The sequence below is a fragment of the Manacus candei genome, unplaced genomic scaffold (genome assembly GCF_025592945.1).
Source record: "Manacus candei isolate 608988 ecotype Guabito, Panama unplaced genomic scaffold, ASM2559294v1 h1tg000037l, whole genome shotgun sequence".
Lineage (NCBI taxonomy): Eukaryota > Metazoa > Chordata > Aves > Passeriformes > Pipridae > Manacus > Manacus candei.
Window position 1 is genome coordinate 13,249,367 of NW_026138085.1, and position 21,113 is coordinate 13,270,479.

The window sequence follows — 21,113 nt, forward strand, 5'->3', positions numbered from 1 at the left end:
CCATGACTCTTAGTCATCTCCAGCACCGTCAGCCGTGCTCTCATCTCCTGGCCCCAAGACCTTGTCTTGCTGGTGCCTCTCTAACTGCCCCCTTTGGAGAAGCCCGTTCCCTGCCGTTTGTGGTGTGGGAGTGTGCAGGGCGTCCCTGCTGCCTGGCACCTTGGCACTGCAAGGAAAGATTCAACAGCCACCTCTGTGCGTTTTGGAGCAGCATTTCTCTTTCTGCCCACGCCGGTGTCCCGGTCACCTCCCCGCTGCCGGGGCTGCAGCTGGGAGCAGTTGGGAGAGCCCCCCTGGCTGGACCTTCCTCCCCTGTGCTTCCTTCCCAGCACTGTCAGGTGGTGGCTGTCACTTCCCACCCCAAAGCTGCTGTGAACAGCCTTGAACTTCTGCTGCAGCATGAGGTTATCCAGAGACAGAGCAGAGAGCAAGGGGCACCCGTGCCTGACTGGACCTGCTGATCCTGTTGACTTGAGTGTCCCTGGGAGAACCGGTTGGCCTCAAGGCTGCCTTCACCCCTGTCTTGGAAGGGCCACGGTCTAGTGGAGGGTTAACGAGGTGTCTAATTTACTAATTACTAACACTGCTAATTAGCTTACTAACTACCTAATTACTGATTGAAAGTGCCTGCCAGGATCTCAGTTATAAAACAGCTTCAAGCAACCTCCTCACTAGTGAAGCAGGAAGGCTGGGTGGGATGGGCTCTGGGGGAGGAAGGAGCTTTGCTTTAGCCCAGGGACTGCCTGGTGGTGACAGGGTTGTTGTGAGCTCCAGGGTTGGAGGTACTGAGAGGTTCCCAGCTCTCCTGATGGGGTCCCCATGTGTCCCCCAGCCCAAAAGGGAGGGGTCTGCAGGCTGGACTCCAGCATGTGATCCTGTTGGGGAGGGTACTGGAGTTAGCATGGGCATTGGGGATGATCCTGTGTGGCCCCAGGACCCCTGTCTGCACTGGGAATCACACTCTTGGTCAACACAAAATAATTTGGCATCTTCACAGGGCTTTTTCCACCTGGGAGCTGCTCTAGGCTGAATTGCATTTGTGTGCCTGTTGTGAGGGAGTCTGCCATGTTCCGTGGGGGTCCTCAGGTCCCAAAGCCAGCAAGAGCCACTGGGCCTGAGGTAAAATGTGTCCTGTTGAGGTAAAATGGAGTCCACTGCCCTCAAGGCAGGTCCCAGTCAGGCATTTTGTGTCCCCATGCAAGTGGAAAGGGTGTAGGAGTCCCTGTGTTTTGGGGTGGCAGTAGCCAGAGCACATTGGGATTGTCCCGAACCCCAGCATAGTGCAGTGGTCCCTGCCAGCCCTGGGGACTGGAGTGGGGTTGGACCCTTTCCTGAGGCTGGAGGTGACCCCAAACAGCAGGGGGTCCCTGCAGTGGGGTGCATGCATGGCCCCACCTCTGCCACGGGGGTGTGACACCGGTGACCTATCAAAGCATTGCCTGCTTTTTTTTTTTTTTCCCCCTCCTGTTTCAAAAACAAACAAAATAGGGAATTTGTTAACTTGTGGTCAACTCAGAAAGGAGAAGCTCCTGCCAAGGGAGTGCTGGGGACGGTGCCCGCAAGGAGAGGCACCCGCTGCTCGAGAGGATCCTTCAGCTGCGTCCCCCCTCCACGCTGGGGACACCACGGTCCCTGGGGACATGTGTCCTGCTCTCCTCCTGCTGCTCAGCACAGCTGGCTTCTGGTATGGTAGGTACCCTGACTCACAAAGCCCCCCAGTGCCTCCATGTCACTCCAGGGGTGTTTTGGGGTGTGGTGAGGATTTCCCGGGTGTCTGGTGCGAGTGCTCCATCCCTCCTCAGGTGAGGAGTTGTGACAACCTTGGTGGGGATGGAGCAGTGCTGAGGCTGGAGTAACAGGTTCCCAGCTCCTGGAGGTGGGGGGTGAAGTTGGGCTCCCACTGGTGTCTCCCAGGAGGCTGCTGTGGGCTGGGACAGTCCCTGTTTCCGGAGGCTGCTGCATGAAGCAGCCACTGCTGTGGGCAGGTTCAAGGAGCCTCAGCACAGGTAGGGAGAATGTGTCTGCTCTGTGGCACAGAGTGTGGTACTTAGTGCAGACTTGGCTGCAGCAGCTTTCTGAAGGCCATCCAGGGCTGGCTGCAATTACAGAGGGAAGGCAGTGGTGGAAAGAGGGTGTGTTGCTGGTCTGTGTTGCCTCTGGAGCCCAGCTGTGCTGAAGGCTTGCCCTTGGCTGCCTGCAGCACTGCCAGGGTAAGGCCAAGGAGGATGAAAAGGTGCACGTAGCATAGGAAGAGCCTTGGCAGTGGGGAGATGGGAAAGGGAAACTTCTCTCTCTTTGGGTCTGGAAAGGGTATAGGATGAAGGAACGGTTCAGCAGAAAGTGTGGCCCGAGGGAAGCTGTCTCTGAAATAACCCTTTGCTTAAACAGGGCAAGAGCTGGAGGTGCTTGGTCTGCAGGTGAAAGAGTCAGAAAAATCAGCTGCATTGGCACCTCCCAAAGTACCTCATGCCCAGCTGGAGTGTCTGAGGATTGCTGATTTCTGGTGGTGCTGGCATGCACAGCAGGGGTGCAGGGCCAGGATGTGATGGAAACAGAAAGTCAGGCAGCTGAGAAGGGAAAGGTGAACACGTCTGTTTTTTGGGGCTGTGGAGGTGTGGCCAAGAGGTAATAACCCATCAACCTCAAAAGTCACTTAAGCCTGTTTTGAGGTTTACAACCAATCAGATGGAAACCAGTATTACTAATCTTGCATTTTGAAGTGCTGGCAGCCTCTCAGGTCCACTGTCCTTCATTTTCCTTTTGAGCTTGCTTGGGGAGACAAGGAGACTGTGGTGTGAGGTCCTCCCTGGAATGGGCAACCTGGAGGGAAAGAATTCAGCATGTAGCAGGGAGGCAGTGTATCCCTCTTGAGCCACTGCAGTGCCCATATTTTCAGCCCACGAAATTTGCATCCCTCTCACTGTTGCACTGCACGTTGTTGCAGTTCAAGTCCTGCCTTCAACATGCTGAGCAGGCTTTTTCCAGGTCTACTGTGCTGAGAACTGAGTTGTGAAGGCTGCAGGGTTTTTAATTTTTTTAATTTCTGAAGTGTTTTTTTAAGGTTATAGGAACTAGACAGGTCTGATACACATTTGTGAGAAATCATAACAATAAGCTGTCAGGATCTCTCCAAAGGTTTCTTGAGACAGTGGGAAATGCAGGTCACCAGCTGTGACATCTTCATCAGGAACTGTGTGCCATGTCAGGCTGTTGGACACACATCTGTGTGAGTACCAGCACTGCTGGCCATCTGCAGCACAAAGCTGCATCATTCCAAGGTTCTCCACAGTAATAGCCTCAAGCCGGAGTCAGAGCCTGACTTCCTTCTCCTACCTCTTGGATTGCAAATGCATCTTCTGAGAGTACCCAGGGCTGATGTGGTGTTACTATTGTGATCTGGGCTCTTGCTGAGCAAGTGTAAGGGGCTGAAATCCTGGATTCAGATCAAGCAGAGAAAAGATTTTGCACCTGATCATCTCACATCTGTGTTATTGGTCATCTCAAGAGGTCTTCCCGTGGTTTTTGGTTTCTTTTTGTTTTCTTTGATGATCTAAACCTCTGAGGTAGAAAACCCAAGCAGAACTGTGATAAGCACACTTTCCTTCTCCCCTGGCCCCCCAGATACTGTAGGTCAGTCTGGCGAAGGGGTCCTTAAAAACCAAACTTTTCCTCGCCATCTTTGAGGGTGGGACAGGGGGAGCTCAGCTCTCGTATGGGTCCCTCTCAGGGCCAGACCTTAGGCCAGTGATTCCTCAGGACCAACTCAAGATCCTGATGACTGGATTTCTTGGTAAAGATCTTGAGCATTTCTGTCTTACCAGCCTTCACTTCTCCTTCCTCACCAAACCCTCAGCAGAGGGAAGCAATGTTTTGGCTGACATGGGAGAGGCAGGGACAGAGCCTGTGGCTGTAAGGAGAGGTCAGGGTTACACAACCCGAGTGTGGCAAAACCTCTGGCCAGCAGTTACTGGCAGTGCTGCGGAAGCTGCTGGAGAGCAGCAGAGAGACATCCCTGGGCTTCGTGCAAGATTGCACACTGGTCAGCAGGGAGAGAGCCTCCCCAGCAGCCCTGCTTCCCCATTCTGGAAAAGGTCCTGCTGGTCTGACTCATCCCCCAGCACACACAAAGGAGTGGGTGCTTGGATGATGTTCACCTCACCTTGTCCTGCATTTACTGTCTCTGCTTTGTCTGTCCTCACTCCACCTGTGCTGGTGGTCGTGTTTTTGATGGGAGTCTCCAGTGACAGCCTGAAGGTTTCATCCTCAGTATTCAGGAGAGCACCTACCCAGAGCCTCTTCTGGCCACAGCATCTCAGTAGTAAGTGTAAGTTGATGACAACAAGGATGCAGAGTGATATGACTCTTGTTTGTTTTGGGTTTTCCTGCTGTGGGCAAACCAAGGATCAGTTACAACACAGTCTTTCCCTGAACTACTTTAAAAGCAGCTGTGAGTCAAAAAGCTTGGCTCCCCATTAAATGGTGCTGAAGCCCTGGATGCGGAGGGATAGCCAAAGTGGAGAGTAGGTGAGGGAAAAGGATCCACTGACAGAGAATCAAAGCAACAGAAATGTCGAGTCCCAGTAGAAATCACAGCTTAGCAAAAAGGGGAGGAATGTTGTGCCGCAGATATGTGGAAAATGTGGCTTTGCAAATGATTCTGGGATATGTTTTCCTCCACTCTGGGAATAAATGAGGCTTTTCCTCTTTCCACAGGTAGATAAAAACATCAAAAAAAAAAAAAAAAAAGGAGGGGGAGGGAGATAAAATGTCAAATATTCCATCCTCTGAAGATCCTTGTCCTCTACTTCTTCCCAGAGGGCCAGTGAGTTTGATCCAGACCTGAGTTTCCCCGTGACAGCTGTGTCACTGTCACACACCAGCAATGCTCTCCAGGGCCTTAAGAGTCTTATATTTCCAACCCTTTGTTGCGTGGAGAGAGGCATCAGCCCCAGGCAGCTTAAATGATGTTTTTGGAGCTCTGATGTGTGAGCTCTGGGTGTTACAGCCCTGAACACAGCTGGTAGCACAGGACACACTTTTGTACCTTGGATATCATAGTCTTCATCACCAAATGAGCTGTGAGCAGGGATGGAGGAGGATAGGGGTGTGCTTCTGCTGGCTGTTACAGGGGCAGTGTCCATGGCAGGAGGATCATTGCCTGCAGTGACCTCTACAAAGAGCAATAAGTTGATAAATTCCACAGCTACCTTTATGCTTAGTGTAATTTGAACCAGAGTGTATGTCCCTTTAAGATGTGAGGACGGGTTAGCAACTGGGAAGGAAAGCAGAAGTGGGAGAATAGCCCTGGATAGGGGCTGGAGTAGGGTGCAGAGCCCCCTGAGCACAGATAGCCATTTGCAATGTGTTTCCTGTCCTCCCTGAAGGCCTGGCGTGGGGGTGGCAGCACCACTTCTTCCCTGGCCCCACGACACTGATTCATTTCGTGCTTCCCCCCACCCTAAATATAGGTGGTGACTCAAAGAACTCGCTGACATGGCAAAACAAGGAAAAATATTTCCTTCTGACACTGAGGGCTGGATTAGGACTCTGGTTCCCCTTTATTCAGCCAGCAGAGAAACCATCTTCAAACTGGAGATGGCATCAAAAATCCAGCTGGTTGTGATGCTGGTGTCTGCAGGACTGGTGTGCTCCATGAACAACTGCAGCCATGGGCTTTCCTCAGCTGTTTAGCTTTCCTGTGCCTCAGTTTCCTCTCCCCAATATGAATAATAATGCTGACTCACTTCATAATGTTATGATGGTATCTGTGAGGAGAATGCTGTGTGTGACTCCATGACACACATAAGGAGACGACCTTCAAAATCCAGCACTTGGTGACAAAAAGCCAGTCTTCCCAAAGGACATGCACTGATCTCCCACTCTGCAGATCTGCTCTGGCTCATCACAACACCACTGCAACAGAGACCCCCATCCACCAAACTTGACTTAAACTCCAGCAAATGGTGCTATGGGCTAAGCCAGTTCATAGGGCAGCTCCAGCTCTACCACAAAAGGAAAACTGTTGCAAGAAGAGGCAAACCCCAACAAGAACAATTTCCAAGCTAACATCTGCCCTAATCAGCTCCAGATGATTATTTTTCCTGTCCCAGAGCTCTAAATGTTCACATGGCAGGAAAGGGGGAAGGGCAGAGGGGTGGCGTTTCTTCCCTGAAATTCGTTCCTTGGAGTATCAGGCCATACTGGTCAGGTGGGAGAGAGAATGGGTGGAGTGATGTGAGCCAAAAAGCCAGTCTGAATGCCAAGCTTAGCCTTTTCCTCATGCTGAGATACTCTGTGCTCAGCAGTGTAAACTCCTCTTTAGGGATCATTTTTGCATCCTCACTCTCTCTTTCCCTTGCAGGCTCAGCATCCCCAGTGATCAACCCTGACCTCTCTGCTCTGGTTGTCAACACGGGTGATCCGGTCATCCTGCTCTGCTCAGGAGAGTCTGAAGTTGAATGGATTAACCAAAGGAATGCATTCAGTAACCACACCATCAGCACACTCAGTATTCCCAAGGCCACTTACAAGAACACTGGCACCTACAGTTGTGCTCATGTCAACAGCAGTGACAAGGGCATTGCAACTGTCCACCTGTTTGTGAGAGGTAACCATGCTTCTCTCTTCCCACATCCAGAACAGCCTCCTTCCAGGGAGCACAGCCATTACATAGGTCCTTTCCACAGCTTCTGACTGTGTGTGTGTTTGGGGAGCAGTGCAGGCTCCTGGTGGGGCAGTGGCTCACCCACAACCATGTAAGTCCACACAAAATGGGGCCCATGGCTGAAGCACTGGGTTGAGCTGCATCTCATTCATATTTGGGAATGTCCTGGGTCTCTCCCTCTATCTGCTATGGCTTCCCTTCCTGAAAAAACAGGGATAAAAGTCTGTTCAGTGTTGTAATGAGCTGTGAGATCTGCAAATCAGAGAACTATGTAGCCAGCACCTCAGACAAGGGAGAGAGTCACATGGATCACATCCTCACAACATGACCCGAACTGAAAATATTATTTTATCCCAGAAGAATTTTATGCTGTGGTGGCTCCACCACTTGACTTCATCCCTTCCCTTGTACCAGAGGTTCTGTCCTGGGCAGGGAAGCTGGAGGTCTGATAAATAAAACTAACACCGTGGTGAAAAGTTTAATTAGAGGTAAGCATACTTCTCAGCCTCTCCTGTCTATGTACATTTGTGAGCTGATTGCTGTGACCTCCTCAAATGGCTTAGCTGGAATTGGGCTTGTCGTGTGAGTGTTTGGAGGCTGAGTCAGGCAGGCGTTGAACAGGGCTGCCCCAGCATCAAACTCCCACTGGGAAGCAATGCTGGAGACCTGCCTTGTCTGGAATGTGTTTCTGAGCTTCAATGCATTTTCTGATCCTGTTCTCAAGCCTATCTTGTCTCCCCTGCAGATCCTGATAATGTGTGGTACACCCCGGAATTCCGGGTCCTTGGGGCTGAAGGCGGCGATGTCGATCTCCCCTGTCTCATCACGGCCCCTGAGTATGGATCCAATGTGACTCTGATAATGGATGATGCCTCTCATCTCCCACCTGGGACCAACTACTCTTTCAGTGCTGAGAGAGGAATAAAACTATATAATGTACAAAACAAGCATAAGGGTTATTACCGATGCCAGGCAGAGATAAATGGAAAAATAAAGAAATCACCAAGAATAAGACTGGTTATGGAAGAAGGTAAAGGATTGGGGTTGTTGCTGTCCTCAGGGCCACCAATAGCTAAGCTGGCCACAGTAGATAGTTAAAGAAAAGCTCCTTTCTGGTGGCAGGAAAGACCTTCTGAACCTGCAGTTTTTAAAGTGTTTAATGGAGGCCAAATTCCATCAGCCTCTGGCAAATTGGTTCCTTCAGTTGAGTTTCCATGGGTTCAGCAGTCTTCAAATCTTTACAGGCACTATCACAGACCAGAGAAAAATGTCCACCAATCTCTCCGGTGTTCTGCAAGTCCTCAGGCCTTGATGTTCCATCTGTAACCACGGCAGAAGCTTCCCCTTCCCTTCCAACCCACAGTGCTGACTGCTGTGTTCCCCCCCACCTGTACTGCTCCCCACAGACACAAGCACAAAGGGGATCACTGGGGAAGGAGAAGGTTGGGGGTAAAGAGATTAAAGAGAATGGAAAGGAGAAGGTAGAATCATAAAGTAGAATAATAGAATAGTTTGGGTGGGAAGAGACCTTAAAAATCATCTCATCCCAAACTCACTGCCATGGGCAGTGATGCCACACAGTAGATCAGGTTGCTCAGGGCCCCATCCAACCTGGCCTTGAACACTTCCAGGGATGGGACATCCACAATTTCTCTGGGCAACCTGTACCAGTGCCTCACCATCCAAGGTAGCCAGGTCCTGGGGAGTGTCCAAAGTACGTGGAATCACTGGACCAACTGATGTTGAATCTTTCCCTGCTTGCCTTTCTGTAGCACTGAAGAAGCCTGTGTTGGTGGTGATGGACCCTACAGACCATGTGCGAATCGTGGGCGAAACTTTCCAGGTCACTTGCAGAGTAACTGCTCCTTCCTACAAGTATAACATCAGATGGGTGACAGCAGCAAAGAGGGTAAGTTGGGCAGCTTCAATGGGGTGTGGGGCTTTTCTGGAAACTGGGGGACATAGGGTGGTAAGAACTGCCCAGATCCATGTCACCTGCAGCAAAGCCATGAACTACCCAAGCTGTAGAAATCTGAATATCCTTTCCTTGGGATGACGTTGTCAGGATCTTGCTGCAAGAGAGGAGGAGAATATGTTGTTTCAGCTGAGCTCATTGGACAGGAGCCACAGTACCTTTTAAGGCAACATTTCCCCACCTAGCCTTGCCAGGGCTTATAAACCAGCAAACGTGTTCAGGACACACAATTCTCCAGAGAAAAGACACGGGTGAAAAAAGGGAATGCATTTCAAAATCTCTGCTGACTTTTAACTGCTAGATGGTTAGATAAGGTTTGCCAGAAGTCCTTATTGTGTCTGATGTCTTTATTAAGGAGTTGAAATAACATGCAAGGACTGTTTGGATCACAGAGTGTAAGGCCAAGTTGCAGTCAGAGGGCTGACAATAGCTATAGCCTAACTGCTGTGGAATATCTGCCCTGGATACTTAGGTTTAATATACCTCTGGATCTCCACAGAGTTTGCTCTGAGTGATGTACTCTCTAGCCCAGAACAAGAGTGGGTGTGCATGCTTGTCTTAAATGTTCAATTCATCCTCTGCCCTTCCAATGTCTGATGTTCCCTCTCTGCCTGACAGGTTGTGAGGAGTAAAAACCTTGACTTTGGAAATGGTAACTACTTCATCAACGACACCCTGTCTGTTCCAGCCGTGACCATGGAAGATGCTGGGAAATACATCTGTATAGCTAACAATTCAGTAGGATTCAGGAATGCCTCAGCAGTGCTTCAGGTGGTAGGTGAGTGTTTCCCCAAAAGACCAGGGACACTGAATCACACCTAGCCTTGAGTATTTGCTGCTTCTGCCTCCATCCTGTTCCTAGTTTTGTTGTTGGAAACATAATTCTCACTTGTGCCTGAAGGCTCATGTGACAAGCATGGAATTGCTAGGAAAGGAAATGGTGCTCCTTTCACATCTTGAGGAGCAGGAGGACATATTTTGGGTTCTGGATGAAAAATTAAAGTGCTCTTTTCAGTCTCTGTGAGTTTATAAAAAGCTTTAAAACAATAAACAGAGAATGAGGCAAGGTTGTGCTGAAGACCAGGAAAGGCTTAGAAGGAAGGGCAAACCATATGAGCAAAGTATGGATCTTTGTCACTTCCAGTCACAGATCCACATAAGAGGATTCAGGTCTGTTATACACTTGTTTGTATCGCAAGACGGAAAATTCATCCTCACAGTTTGCAGGCTGGGGTTTGCTGATCCAAAGCTGCTGCATACCATGGCTCAGAAAGAGGGCTTGGAATGAGTAGTTTCCAAGTGGGAAGCCAGGATTTTAGCTAAAAGGGCCTGTCTTTTATGAACAATTAGGAGATACCGTTTTAGCCTCATCACTTCTTAGGATACAGCATGTAAAACCTCTTTCCCCATGAGAGTTCACTAAGGTTTTCTAGCTCTCCTCAGGCAGTGTAAACTAGGCTGCCATGACAAAGAAGCAGTTTAAAAGTACTCCATTGGCAACATAACCTGTGTAGTGTCTCATTCCCTCCTGCAGTCTCTTAGCTGAGGCTGCCCTTTCCAATAGAGATCTGTTTATGAAGCTGGTATAAGCTTGTTCCAGGTCTCTGGATGTGCCTGCTGATGTTCATGCTCTTCTCCACCCTGCAGAGAGAGGTTATGTGTTCCTGACCCCAGGGGACACCACCAGCCAGGAGGTTGCTTTGGGAGAGAGTCTGAATCTGCAGGTCCACATTAAAGCTTACCCAAAACTTCTCCACTGGGGCTGGGAACACACAAACCCCCTGAAGAACTCTGGGAGCACCATATTCAAGGGCCAAATGATCTCTGGAAACAACTGGTATGTGCTCCTTGTCTTCTACACTGGCTATGGCATGTTTCTAATAGTGCTTTCCTTGAGACAGGCAGGCCCCATTCTACAGAAAACTATCAAGTTTTGAAGAGGGGAACTGTTCTACATTTCTGTCTTCTCTTTTCAGTATCATTAGCAAACCACACTGAGGAGGTATGATCAGGTCAAGGAGGACACCACCCTTCTCTAACTTGGCAGCCTTCTCTTTAGAAAACCTTGTGGAATTCAGTATCACATTTGTGATCCGGTTGTTCAAGTCTGCACTCTCCTTGCAGGAAGAAATTGCAGAGGTGGATGATCAGTACAGAAAACTTTAATTCCCTCACTGCTCCTTGGACCTGTCCCATGCTCTGGGGTCTGGAGAGTGTGTACTGAGTGACACTGTATGCCCATGTCTAGAGAAGCCAGAAGCATCATTATGTGGATGTGATCTAACAGAGGGCACAGACCTGGCTTTTTCAAAGCCTACAGCCAACTGAGACCAAAAGGAGACTGAGAGAAAATCATTCCATTTGTTGGGGCGTTTGGGCAATTCCCCTTTCATTTTCTTAGAAACCAAAAATAATCTACAAGAGGAAGTGTGCCACTTAGCAAGGGTGATAGCTTTAGGGTGAACACTCGCATGGGGGGCTGAGAAATGGGCTGAGAGCAGAGGGGAGTGGGCACTAAGGGAGCACGACTTCATGGAATAACTCATTCTGCCAAAGGCAGGAGGACAGGCATCCCCTGCCCCTTCAAAAGCAATGATTTGGATGTTAAATTATTTCTGAGCATTCACCCACCTGTAGCCTTTCAGAAGTGCTGAAGTGCTCTTGATGGCAAAAAAAATTTCCTCTAAAGAAGGTCAGTCCCTCCCTGCTTCCCCTGAAGAAGGAAACAGCAGGCTCCCTCATGGGCTGGGGTTAGTGCTGGAAGTGTTCACTGCTCCAGAACACAGGAAGCAGCAGCATCTCACTGAGCACAGCCTGTGTATTCTTCACTATTTTTGCTCTCTTTTGGTGAGCAGGTACAACAACACACTCTTCCTGAACCGCCTGCAGGAGGGAGAGGGAGGGCTCTACACATTTCATGCCCTCAACAATGAGACCAGTGCGTCAGTTACCTTCAGTATCTCTCTGAAATGTAAGTGCTTGCCCATTCTTTCACTCTGCTCGCCCCCGGGGCTGCTTCCCAGCTGGAAGCAAATTCAGCGAGGTACCAGGGTGCTTCCAGCTCAGCACCCATGGGACGCACAGCCCCAGCCCAAACCTGACAATGAGTAGCACAGGGGTTGCTGCTGTTTTATTGTTGCACACGTGGAAAGTGAACCAGAGCATGGGGGATGTGCTCTTCCTCTGGTCACAGCATTCACTGCTTATGTGACTTCCCCAACAGCTTCTCCATCAGTCTGCAAAATCAAGGTGCCAGCCAATGACTCCAGCATCCTTCAGTGCTTGGCCCTTGGCTACCCTGCCCCACGCATTGAGTGGTACCAGTGCCCCGTGCACTCTGACAGGTAAGAAATGCCCAGGAGACTGAGCAGCTCCAAGGTGGGCACTTGCCCTTGCCATGCTGGCATTTGCTGAGCACCACCACATGTGTAACAGCAGTAGGGATGTTGCTCTGCTAAAAGAAGAGGTTCTCAGGGACTGCCTGAGTAGAGGGGGCACATTCCACTCCTGAATGTCTTGAGCTTGAAGAGATTGGCCACCAGTGATTCATGTTCTTCCCATGGTTTTCTGAGGAACATGTGGATTCCTTAGAGAAGTGCCCTGGCGTACGTTGCCGTAGAGCTACATCCTGACTGGTCCAGTCATCTTTCTGGGACCTCCAGAGCTCTGAGGCTCTGCAGAGAACAGGTTCACTGAGCTACAGCATCATGGGAAGCTGCCTGGACACAGCTGTCGTGTCTCAGGACCAGCCCCACTGAAGGGACTGCTGGCAGAACGCAGCTAAGGCTCTGTCTGTACAGGGCTGTGGTGTCCAGGGAGAGGAATTTAGCTGAGGAGAGAGCAATGTATCTTAGAGCTGGCAACCCTAATTGCCCATGTCTCCTCTCTGATCTGACACAGGCAGTGTCTGTGAGCCGCTGTGCTGCAGGGGAGCACTCATTCTCTCCTGCTCGCTGTCTCTGCAGATACAATGAGGACTATAGATTGCTACGGAATGACTCCAGACCCCAGGTGGTGAGCATGCTGCCCTTCCAAGAGGTGGAGGTGGAGAGCAGCATCCCCTTCCAGGAGCTGGATGCCAATTTCACCTTCTGCTGTGTGGCCATAAACGGAGAAGGCAACACTTCTGACATGTTTCACTCACTCACCATCACCAGTAAGATACAAACTGGTAGCTTGGCACAGTGGGGGAGAATGTGGGGGCTTTGAGGGCCCGTCATCCTATACGTATATCCCCACTGTCTTGCAAGAGAGGTGGAATAGATTCCACAAGCCCTGTACCCTCACAAGTGGTGGGAGGCTTTGGCGTTTGCCAGTCTTAGGAGCCAAGTGGGAATTTCTGGCTGGGCTGTAGCCTGGGACCAAAGGCTCAGCCATGCCATGAACATCTTATTACTGCAGGGCTCGGCTCCAGGGCACGGTGCAGCCAGCAGTTGCTCAGCCTGCCAGTGTTGGGGTTGCATCTTTTGATGGGACTGTTCTTATTGCACAAATCTTGGTCCCCAGACAGTCTGACCTGCACCTGTTGCTGTTTGTGTGGAAATTGGGGTGCGTTGGGGGAACAATTGCGGCCTTGAGTTTGGCATCAAGAACTTCCCTCAGTTCCCAGTAGCTCCCAAAAGGGTGTCTCTGAGGCCAGTGCTGGGGTGTGTTGCATACAGGGGAAGCTGAAGTGATTAGTGGGCAAGATGTTCCCAGAGATGGGATTGAAATGGGACTGTTTTACTCATTCTTCTTTTCTCCCTCTTCCAGGAAGCATCATGGCCCCTCCAAACAAGCTCTTCAGCCCCATTCTCTCCACCTGCATAGGTGCACTGGTGCTGCTGCTCCTCCTACTCCTCTTCCTCCTCTACAAGTACAACCAGGTCAGATTCCCTGTTGCATAGCAAGGGCTGCAAGGGCTGTCCAGCCTCAGAGGCCACACAGCCTGCACTGGCAGGAATCATTCAGCTTGGAGGTACCAGGCAAGCTACCTCCCACACCTCCACTGCCTCCCAGCTTCCCCCAGGAGTTTCGGGCTGCAGGACAAAGCTCATGCACCAAAACCAGTGTGTTAACACCTCTCCTGCCCTGGTCCCTCAGTCCTGTAGCCCAGAGGTCAGTGTGGTTATTGTTTGGTGTCAGACGAAGGTGCTCATTCTGTGCTGTCAGTTGCAGCTGGTTTTGCTTTGGTCACCATAAATCCATGGAGTGAACTAAGGAAGTAAAAAAAGTGGTTTGCAGTTTGCATTCACTTTTTATTCTCCTCACTGCTTTATAAAAACTGTCTTTATGGGGAAACAGGATGATGTTAGGAGGAGTTTGTCTCCAGGAAGACTTGGTCACTATTTTTATATAAGAACTTGGCCCATTTTCTCTGCAAGACTCATTTTCAGAATTTGGATTCCTTCTCTGTTGTTTCCATAAACTGAACCAATCAGTAGCCACCTCTGCTTCATCAGTGGGTGAAAGTCACCTGGTTTTCAGCTCTCCCTTTTGGCACCCTTCCTTTGACAGCCTAACAAGGCTGCAAATTTTGCAGCAAAGTTCTGGTGCTGGTTGTCAGACAATCCATCAGATCCCTCTCTCAGACAAGCATCTGCAGCTTTGCAGGGAGAGTTGCCTTTGGCCAGTGGTCCAGAGACAGAGGGGGAACAGTCAATCAGTGTATAAGCACATATCTGAAAAAAATAGCTTTTAGGAAGGGCTTGCAAGCCCAAGAGAAGCAGGACAGGGTTATAAATAACATGGTTACCTATCTCAGCCATGGGCTCAAGAAGCTTCTCTGCTCCAGCACTGCCTTGCCTGCTTACTTCTGCCACGAGATTCTTAGAAAAGAGAAGAAATTTTTACTTCTCTTTCTCCATTTCTTTTTTTTTTTTTTCCCCTGGAAGGGAAGTGGGGCTGGGCCAGCTCCACTGTTCTGCTGTGCTCAGCAACCAGGGTACCAAGGAAGGAGACACAGTGGGGACATCTCCCCCAGCACCAGCTGGGCACTGGCAGCCACTGCTCTGGTGGGATGTGCTGGCTCTCCCAGCTCTGCCATTCCAAATGGAATGCTTTCAGTGAAAGAGGCAAGAGAACCTCCCCCAGTTGTGAGTGATGACCTGGGGGAACTTTGTAACAGCAAAGGGACCAGCCTGTCCAGACGAAGGCTCTCTCATTCAGCCCAGGTTCAAAGCAAGAGCTATTTGCTGGGCTGAAATCTGTATCTTCCCTCTGTGCCTGCAGAGTGAGAGCTAGAGGGGGTGCTGGGGCTGGGGCTGGGGAACCCTCAGAACTCCAGGAACACTGAGTAACTGGAGCCTCTTCCTTACAGAAACCCAAGTACCAGGTGCGGTGGAAGATCATTGAGGCCTGTGAAGGGAATAACTACATATTTATTGATCCCACTCAGCTGCCATACAATGAAAAATGGGAGTTTCCCAGGAATAACCTCCAGTTTGGTAAGAAACCTTCTGTGCTGCTTGCCTGGGGGTGTGAAGCTCATTGAAGAGCTGAAATGCTCCAAGGGTCAGAGCCAAAGCTCTGGGCAATACCCAGAGCTGCATGCAGGCATTAGAGCAACATCCTTAATCAGGCCTGGCTGCCTTCTTCCCCACAGGGTGGCAAATGGTAGGGTCCAACCTCCTTCCATCTTCCATTGCTCCAAGGAAGGTTGTCAGGGTCCTATCCCTTCTTTTGCATATGGGGTCATTCCCAAGGCATAGAGCTGGTGAGGCATGTTTGGAAATGGCCTTTTTCCCACCATTTTTCTTCACAGCAGAGTTCCCCATGGATGTTAGCCAGCTCCTGACTAAGGGATGTGTCATCTTCTCTGGGCCCAGCAGGAATCCCCACCCACCAGGCATCCTTCTCAAGGCTGTGTGCAGGACAACTGCTCAATCTTTTTCTATAAAGCATCTTAAAGGTACCTTTTTTTCTCTCTACAGGAAAAACTCTTGGAGCAGGAGCCTTTGGAAAAGTGGTAGAAGCCACTGCTATTGGGCTGGGCAAAGAAGATTCGGTCCTCAAAGTGGCTGTGAAGATGCTGAAGTGTAAGCACAGAGGAATTTGTGAAGGTTGAAATCCCCCAAGCCCCTTTGGATACGATGTGTTGTGTGTTCACCATGTGTTGGTGCCCCCAGTCTGCAACATCTACTTTTTAAAGATGTTTCTGTGACAAGTACCAGGTGCTGGAATCACATTACTGTCATTTTTGTGGACATGAGAGGTCAGAGGAACAGAAGACAAAGTTTCCTCTCTGAGTGTCTCCTCCTTTTATTCCAAATATCTGTCTACACCTTTTTCCATCCTTCCCCTTTATGTCTTTCTTGTCCCTCCCTCACTCCTTCACAAAGACCTTCTCTCCCCTTGCAGCATCAGCAGACACAGATGAGCAGGAGGCTCTCATGTCTGAGCTGAAGATCATGAGTCACTTGGGACACCACAAGAACATTGTTAACCTGCTGGGAGCATGTACCTATGGAGGTAGGATCCGACAGCCCTGCTTCCCCCATGGCCCCCTACCATGGCCTGCTCCTCTGAGGCTCTTACCTGTCCTCACCTGTCACACCACAGAGCAAGCTGATGAGCTCTCTGGGTTCTGCTGCCCACCCAGGGACAGAAATCCTCAGGATAGTCACAGTAACACCATTTCTTAATGAACCCTTTCTGCTGCTCTCCCAGGCCCCATCCTTGTCATCACCGAGTACTGTCGCTATGGAGATCTGCTGAATTTCCTGAGGAAGAAGGCTGAATCCATAATTATCCAGGATTCTGCCCTGGATACCTCTTTAGACAGTGCTGCTGATTACAAAAACATTGACCTAGAGAAAAAATACATCCGCAGGTAAGAGCAGAGCTCGGGGGGCCACAGGGCTGAGCAACACAGGGCCTGGGTAGAAGTGTGCAGAGCACTGTGCTGGGGACAGATCAAGGTCTGGGGACTGGCAGGATACCAGGATGTAAAAGTCACTGGGGTTGCATGTGTTTAGACCTGGTTATAGTTCTGAATTTTTCAAAGATTTTGACAGCAGTCATTGAACATCCCACAATAAATCCAGGTTTTTGTCCAGTCTGTCCTCTCACAATCTAGAACCAAAACTTTTGGGCTTCCTGCACTGTTGGGCACATGGGGTTTGTAGGATGATGCTCCCCATCAGCCAAGAGCTTAAAAATGAGAAGCAGTACTTGGAGCCCCATAACACAGGGCACCAGGGCCAGGTTTTTCTCCCCTTTCTGAATCAGCTCCCTTTGCCCTTAATCCTCTGGCTAAGTCACCTGCTGCAATCAGGGATGTGGTTTTTCCTCTCACTGGATGTGGAGCAGGCAGAAGGTACTGCTGGAGGGTGCTAACAGCCTGCCCCCATCTCTGTTGTTTCTCATTCAGCGACAGTGGCTTTTCCAGCCAGGGTTTGGAAACATATGTTGAAATGAGGCCTGTGTCGTCATCATCATCTTCAGTAGCATCAGATTCTGCGCAAGTCAGGGGTGAGTCAAAGCCTCATTCCTGAGATTTCATGGTTCCTTTCTTTTGGCCATCCTGTTAGGTTTAGCTCTGGGAACCACAACACACCACAGCTTGTGTTGCTTGCCAGGTTTGCAGCAAGTCTAAATCTCTGCTTTGAATTTCAGGGAGAAGCTTGGAGGAGGAAGATGAAGCCAGGGAGGATCTCCGTCCCCTCAATCTCTCTGACCTGCTACAGTTCTCCAGCCAGGTGGCCCAGGGCATGGCATTCCTTGCATCAAAGAACGTGAGTGCCAAGAGGACAACTGCCTCAATGCCCCAACTGGGAAACACCAGTCCAGCCAAGCAGGAGCCAACCACCCTGTCTGCAGAAAGCTTGGGATGTCTTTGGATGGGGTGGCCAAGCTCAAGCAAGCTGCTGCTGGAAATGGGCCTCTCTGCTCTGTTTGTTGGGTTCAAACAGCCTGGGCCATGGTGACTGGTGTTCCCTCCAGAGCCTTTGTCTCCCCCAGCCATCACAGAAGGGCGGTGTTATAGGGGGAACCCAGGGCTGTGCATCATGCTAATCTCAACATTTTCTCCCCTGCTTTTACATGAGGTCAGGAATTTTGTTGTGAAGCTTTCTTGCTTTGGCAGCGTCCCTGCTGCCCCAGGGACAAGGAACTGAAAGTGGCCGTTGAGCTGTCTGCCAGAGCTGGCTCAGAGAGTCACTGTGTGACTGTTTCAGAGATGAGGACACAGTGTCAGCAGCCCCTGGTTCTGAGCCTCCTCAACAGCCCCATGAGTGATTAAAGGACATGGCATGAAATGTCAGTGTCTTAACATTGCAAATGAAGTGCTTGCAAGAGAGCCCATATATTCTGTACGTGACACGGTGCCTCTGACAGGGGCTTTTCAAGCAGTACTGCCAAGTGTTCTCCTTGCTCCTACAAGTTTTGGTGACAGGCCTGGACTGCAGGGAGTTATTTGGGATGGCTGGTGGCTGCTGCCTGGGTCTCAGTTGTGGTTTTTTCTCCCCAGTGCATCCACCGTGACTTAGCAGCCAGGAACGTGCTCATATCAGATGGACGGGTAGCCAAGATCTGCGACTTCGGCCTGGCCCGGGACATCATGAATGACTCGAATTACGTTGTAAAAGGCAATGTAAGTGATTGAAACGGGCACAAGAGAAGGTACAATGGCAGGGTGGGGCTGGAACATGAAAGACAGGGTATAGCATAAGCTGCCAGCTTGTCCTAGCCTGCAGGACTCTCTGCTCTTCCAGGCCCGCCTGCCCGTGAAATGGATGGCCCCAGAGAGCATCTTTGACTGCATTTACACAGTGCAGAGCGATGTGTGGTCTTACGGCATCCTGCTCTGGGAGATCTTCTCCCTTGGTAAGAAAGAAGCAAGCTTGCAAACCTATTTTGTTTTCCACGGCTCACTACTGCCCTAATGTCTCTGCAAAAAAATTTCCAAAAAAGGAGGAAGGTTGACAAAAATCTAGGTTTATCAGGGCTATAAAACACTGTGTTATGCTTCCAGAGGGACCATTAAAAACAATGGATTCTGGATCATCTGCTCTAACTTATAACCGAGTAGCACCTGCTCAAGTGATGCTCCAGGCTTCCTCTTCCCACCCCTCAAGCCTGGAGTGTTAAAGCCTCTGTCTGAGAGCCACCTCTGCTTGTGTTACTGCCACAGGGAAAAGCCCATATCCTGGCATGGTGGTGAACAGCAAGTTCTACAGCATGGTGAAGCAGGGATACCAGATGGCCAGGCCTGACTTCGCTCCCTTGGAAATGTGAGTGGACAAGGGCCTGCTCACTGCTGGGCCCTGACACATAGAGGGTTGCAGGGAAGAGCCTGGGGATCAGGCTCTCCAGCAGCACCATGAACCTGCTCTATCCCTGTCTGGCCCTGCAGGTACAGCATCATGCAGGCCTGCTGGAGCCTGGAGCCCACACGGAGACCAACCTTTGACCAGATCAGTTGCTTCATCCAGAAAGAACTGGAGGAGCATAAGGAGCAGGTGAGGACCTTTGGAGAAGAGAAGGGGGGAGATGTGCCTTCCCTCTACACGAACACAGCTCCTGGACAACTTTTGTGATGTCTCTTACTGTTAGCTGATGGGAGCAGTGTAGTGCTGGTGGAAAGTGCAAAGAATCGTCCAGATTTCCCCTTGCTAAGGGTAAAGTCACTCCCCACCATGATCAAAGAAAGCTAGACAAAGAAATGCGGCTGCTTGGCAGAAACCTCACCAGGGCAGTGATACACTGCCAGCACAGCACCCTGCCCCACTCCCCTGGCTTTGCTGTGCACTCCCTCGGGACTGGCTGTCCATAAAAGCACAGGCACACGCCTGCCCTGGCAGCTGGTCATGCCCTGTGGGCACCGCAGAGAGGGGCAGTGTGGAGTGAGCATCCCCAGCTGGTCACCTGCATGGAAACACCATCAAAGGGACCAGAACAACTTGGGGTGATGTGTTTTTTCCTTTTCTTTCAAGGACTACACCAACCTCCCCTCCACTGCTGAGGAAGACAGTGGCTGCGATACCTCTGGCTGCTGCGAGGAGTCCTGCGAGCAAGAGGAGAGTGGGCAGCCCCTCCTCAAGAGCAACAACTACCAGTTCTGTTAGCTGGGACCATGACCCTGGGGTTGATCCTTGTCCTGGCTCTGCAGAGCTCATGGTTCTGCTCTGCCCTAGGACCCAGTTGCCTTCTGCTTTGGCCCTCTCTGTGCTTTCTGAAGTGTGAGTGTTATCGACTCCCTCACCAAAAGGAGAGTGAAGAAGTGACTAAAAACCACAACTCACCATGGGGTCCCTAAGGTCTTATCTTACCCTACCCATAGCATAGGTAGGATGGTAACAGGCTCTACAAGGTACACAGAGGTCCCCATCACATGCCTCACCCCTCCCCAGAGGAGGCTGTGGGAGTTTGGGTTGTGTAGGGTTTTTTTAAATACCAGTTGCAGCCAAGTAAACCACTGACCCCTTGTGTTTTATAAGCACATCTTGAAGTAAGTCCTGACAATGGAACTGCTCCACAAACCCTCTTTCTTGGTGGTCTTGCTCTCTTCCCTTTGTCAGTCTGACCCTGGATGGTGCAGAGTGAGTGTTTAGATATAGGTGAAGCTTTTACATAGCATTAAATATGCATTAACCCCCACACTTCCTCATGAAATTGACCTCTCTGCAGCTGATGCTTCTGCAGGGAGTGTTTGGGTGAAGTGAACCATGGAGCCAATCCCAGGGTTATGTGAACTTGTGCCCCAGTAACAGGACAGAGGGGCAGCTCTTTCTCAGGTAAAATACAGCAAGAAACCAGTGCTCTTTCATGTGAGCACTGAACACAATCCCAATCCAGGAAAGAATGGCAGCTGAAACAGGTCTGAAAATTATCAACATAACACATATCCTACAGAACTTCTGAGTTACTGAACATGTAGCAATCACTGCCTTTGTTACGATTACAGACACACTCTTGTATGTAATTTCCTAAATGTATTTTTAATAGAACAGCTGAGGTGATTTTTCTTCATAAGCTAGGGCCTAATGCCCTTCAACTTACTTCTCAGCTAGCTCTTGCTCAGGGTTACTACGGCCCCATCCACCCAGTCTGGTGTAGCTACCAGAAGTAGCTAAAGAACCTTCTCAGCTTCACCTGCTCGGTGGGTAAAGGATCCGTATTCCAGGTACAAGCACTGACAGGGCTCAGGCAAACTACAACAACTGCATTGCAGGTGGCCTTTGTCACACTGTGAGCAATTATACTGTGGACCATTTCTGATTATATTAAACCTGGTTTTATGCTAACACCAAGTGATTCATTCCTCCTTACTAAATGAAAAGCTAATGTAACTCTATCTGTCAGCATTATAAAAAAAATAAAATACTTAACAAAATGAGTCCCTTCCAGGGCTCTAAGGACTGTTCTCAGAGGGGAATGGCTCAGGGCATGGGTGATGCACTGACCTACCCACTCACCCTGCAATTCTGCTCCAGCTCCTCATTACCAGTTTTCAAAATCACTCATTCTTGTGTAATGAAAAAACTTATTAAAAGC

The 21,113-nt window shown here is 50.1% G+C and overlaps 1 protein-coding gene across 1 annotated transcript; it reads left to right on the top strand.

The window, feature by feature from the left end:
• The first annotated feature begins 539 nt into the window (after positions 1–539).
• On the top strand, positions 540–20,952 carry CSF1R (colony stimulating factor 1 receptor). Its single transcript, XM_051793852.1, has 22 exons — positions 540–558; positions 1,489–1,689; positions 6,362–6,607; positions 7,410–7,694; positions 8,437–8,573; positions 9,258–9,417; positions 10,287–10,476; positions 11,495–11,610; positions 11,863–11,983; positions 12,605–12,795; positions 13,392–13,504; positions 14,938–15,064; positions 15,551–15,655; positions 15,978–16,088; positions 16,287–16,449; positions 16,990–17,090; positions 17,235–17,353; positions 18,088–18,210; positions 18,332–18,443; positions 18,751–18,850; positions 18,973–19,078; positions 19,553–20,952. The coding sequence occupies exons 2-22, from the start codon at positions 1,641–1,643 to the stop codon at positions 19,682–19,684; spliced, it is 2,907 nt and encodes a 968-aa protein (XP_051649812.1). The 5' UTR covers positions 540–558; positions 1,489–1,640; the 3' UTR covers positions 19,685–20,952.
• Positions 20,953–21,113: the final 161 nt, after the last annotated feature.

Coding starts and splice junctions, on each gene's coding strand:
- CSF1R (XM_051793852.1), top strand. CDS start 1,641: ATGTGTCCTGCTCTCCTCCTGCTGCTCAGCACAGCTGGCTTCTGGTAT. Junction 9,418..10,286: donor AGCAGTGCTTCAGGTGGTAG/GTGAGTGTTTCC, acceptor TCCACCCTGCAG/AGAGAGGTTATGTGTTCCTG. Junction 15,656..15,977: donor GGCTGTGAAGATGCTGAAGT/GTAAGCACAGAG, acceptor CTCCCCTTGCAG/CATCAGCAGACACAGATGAG.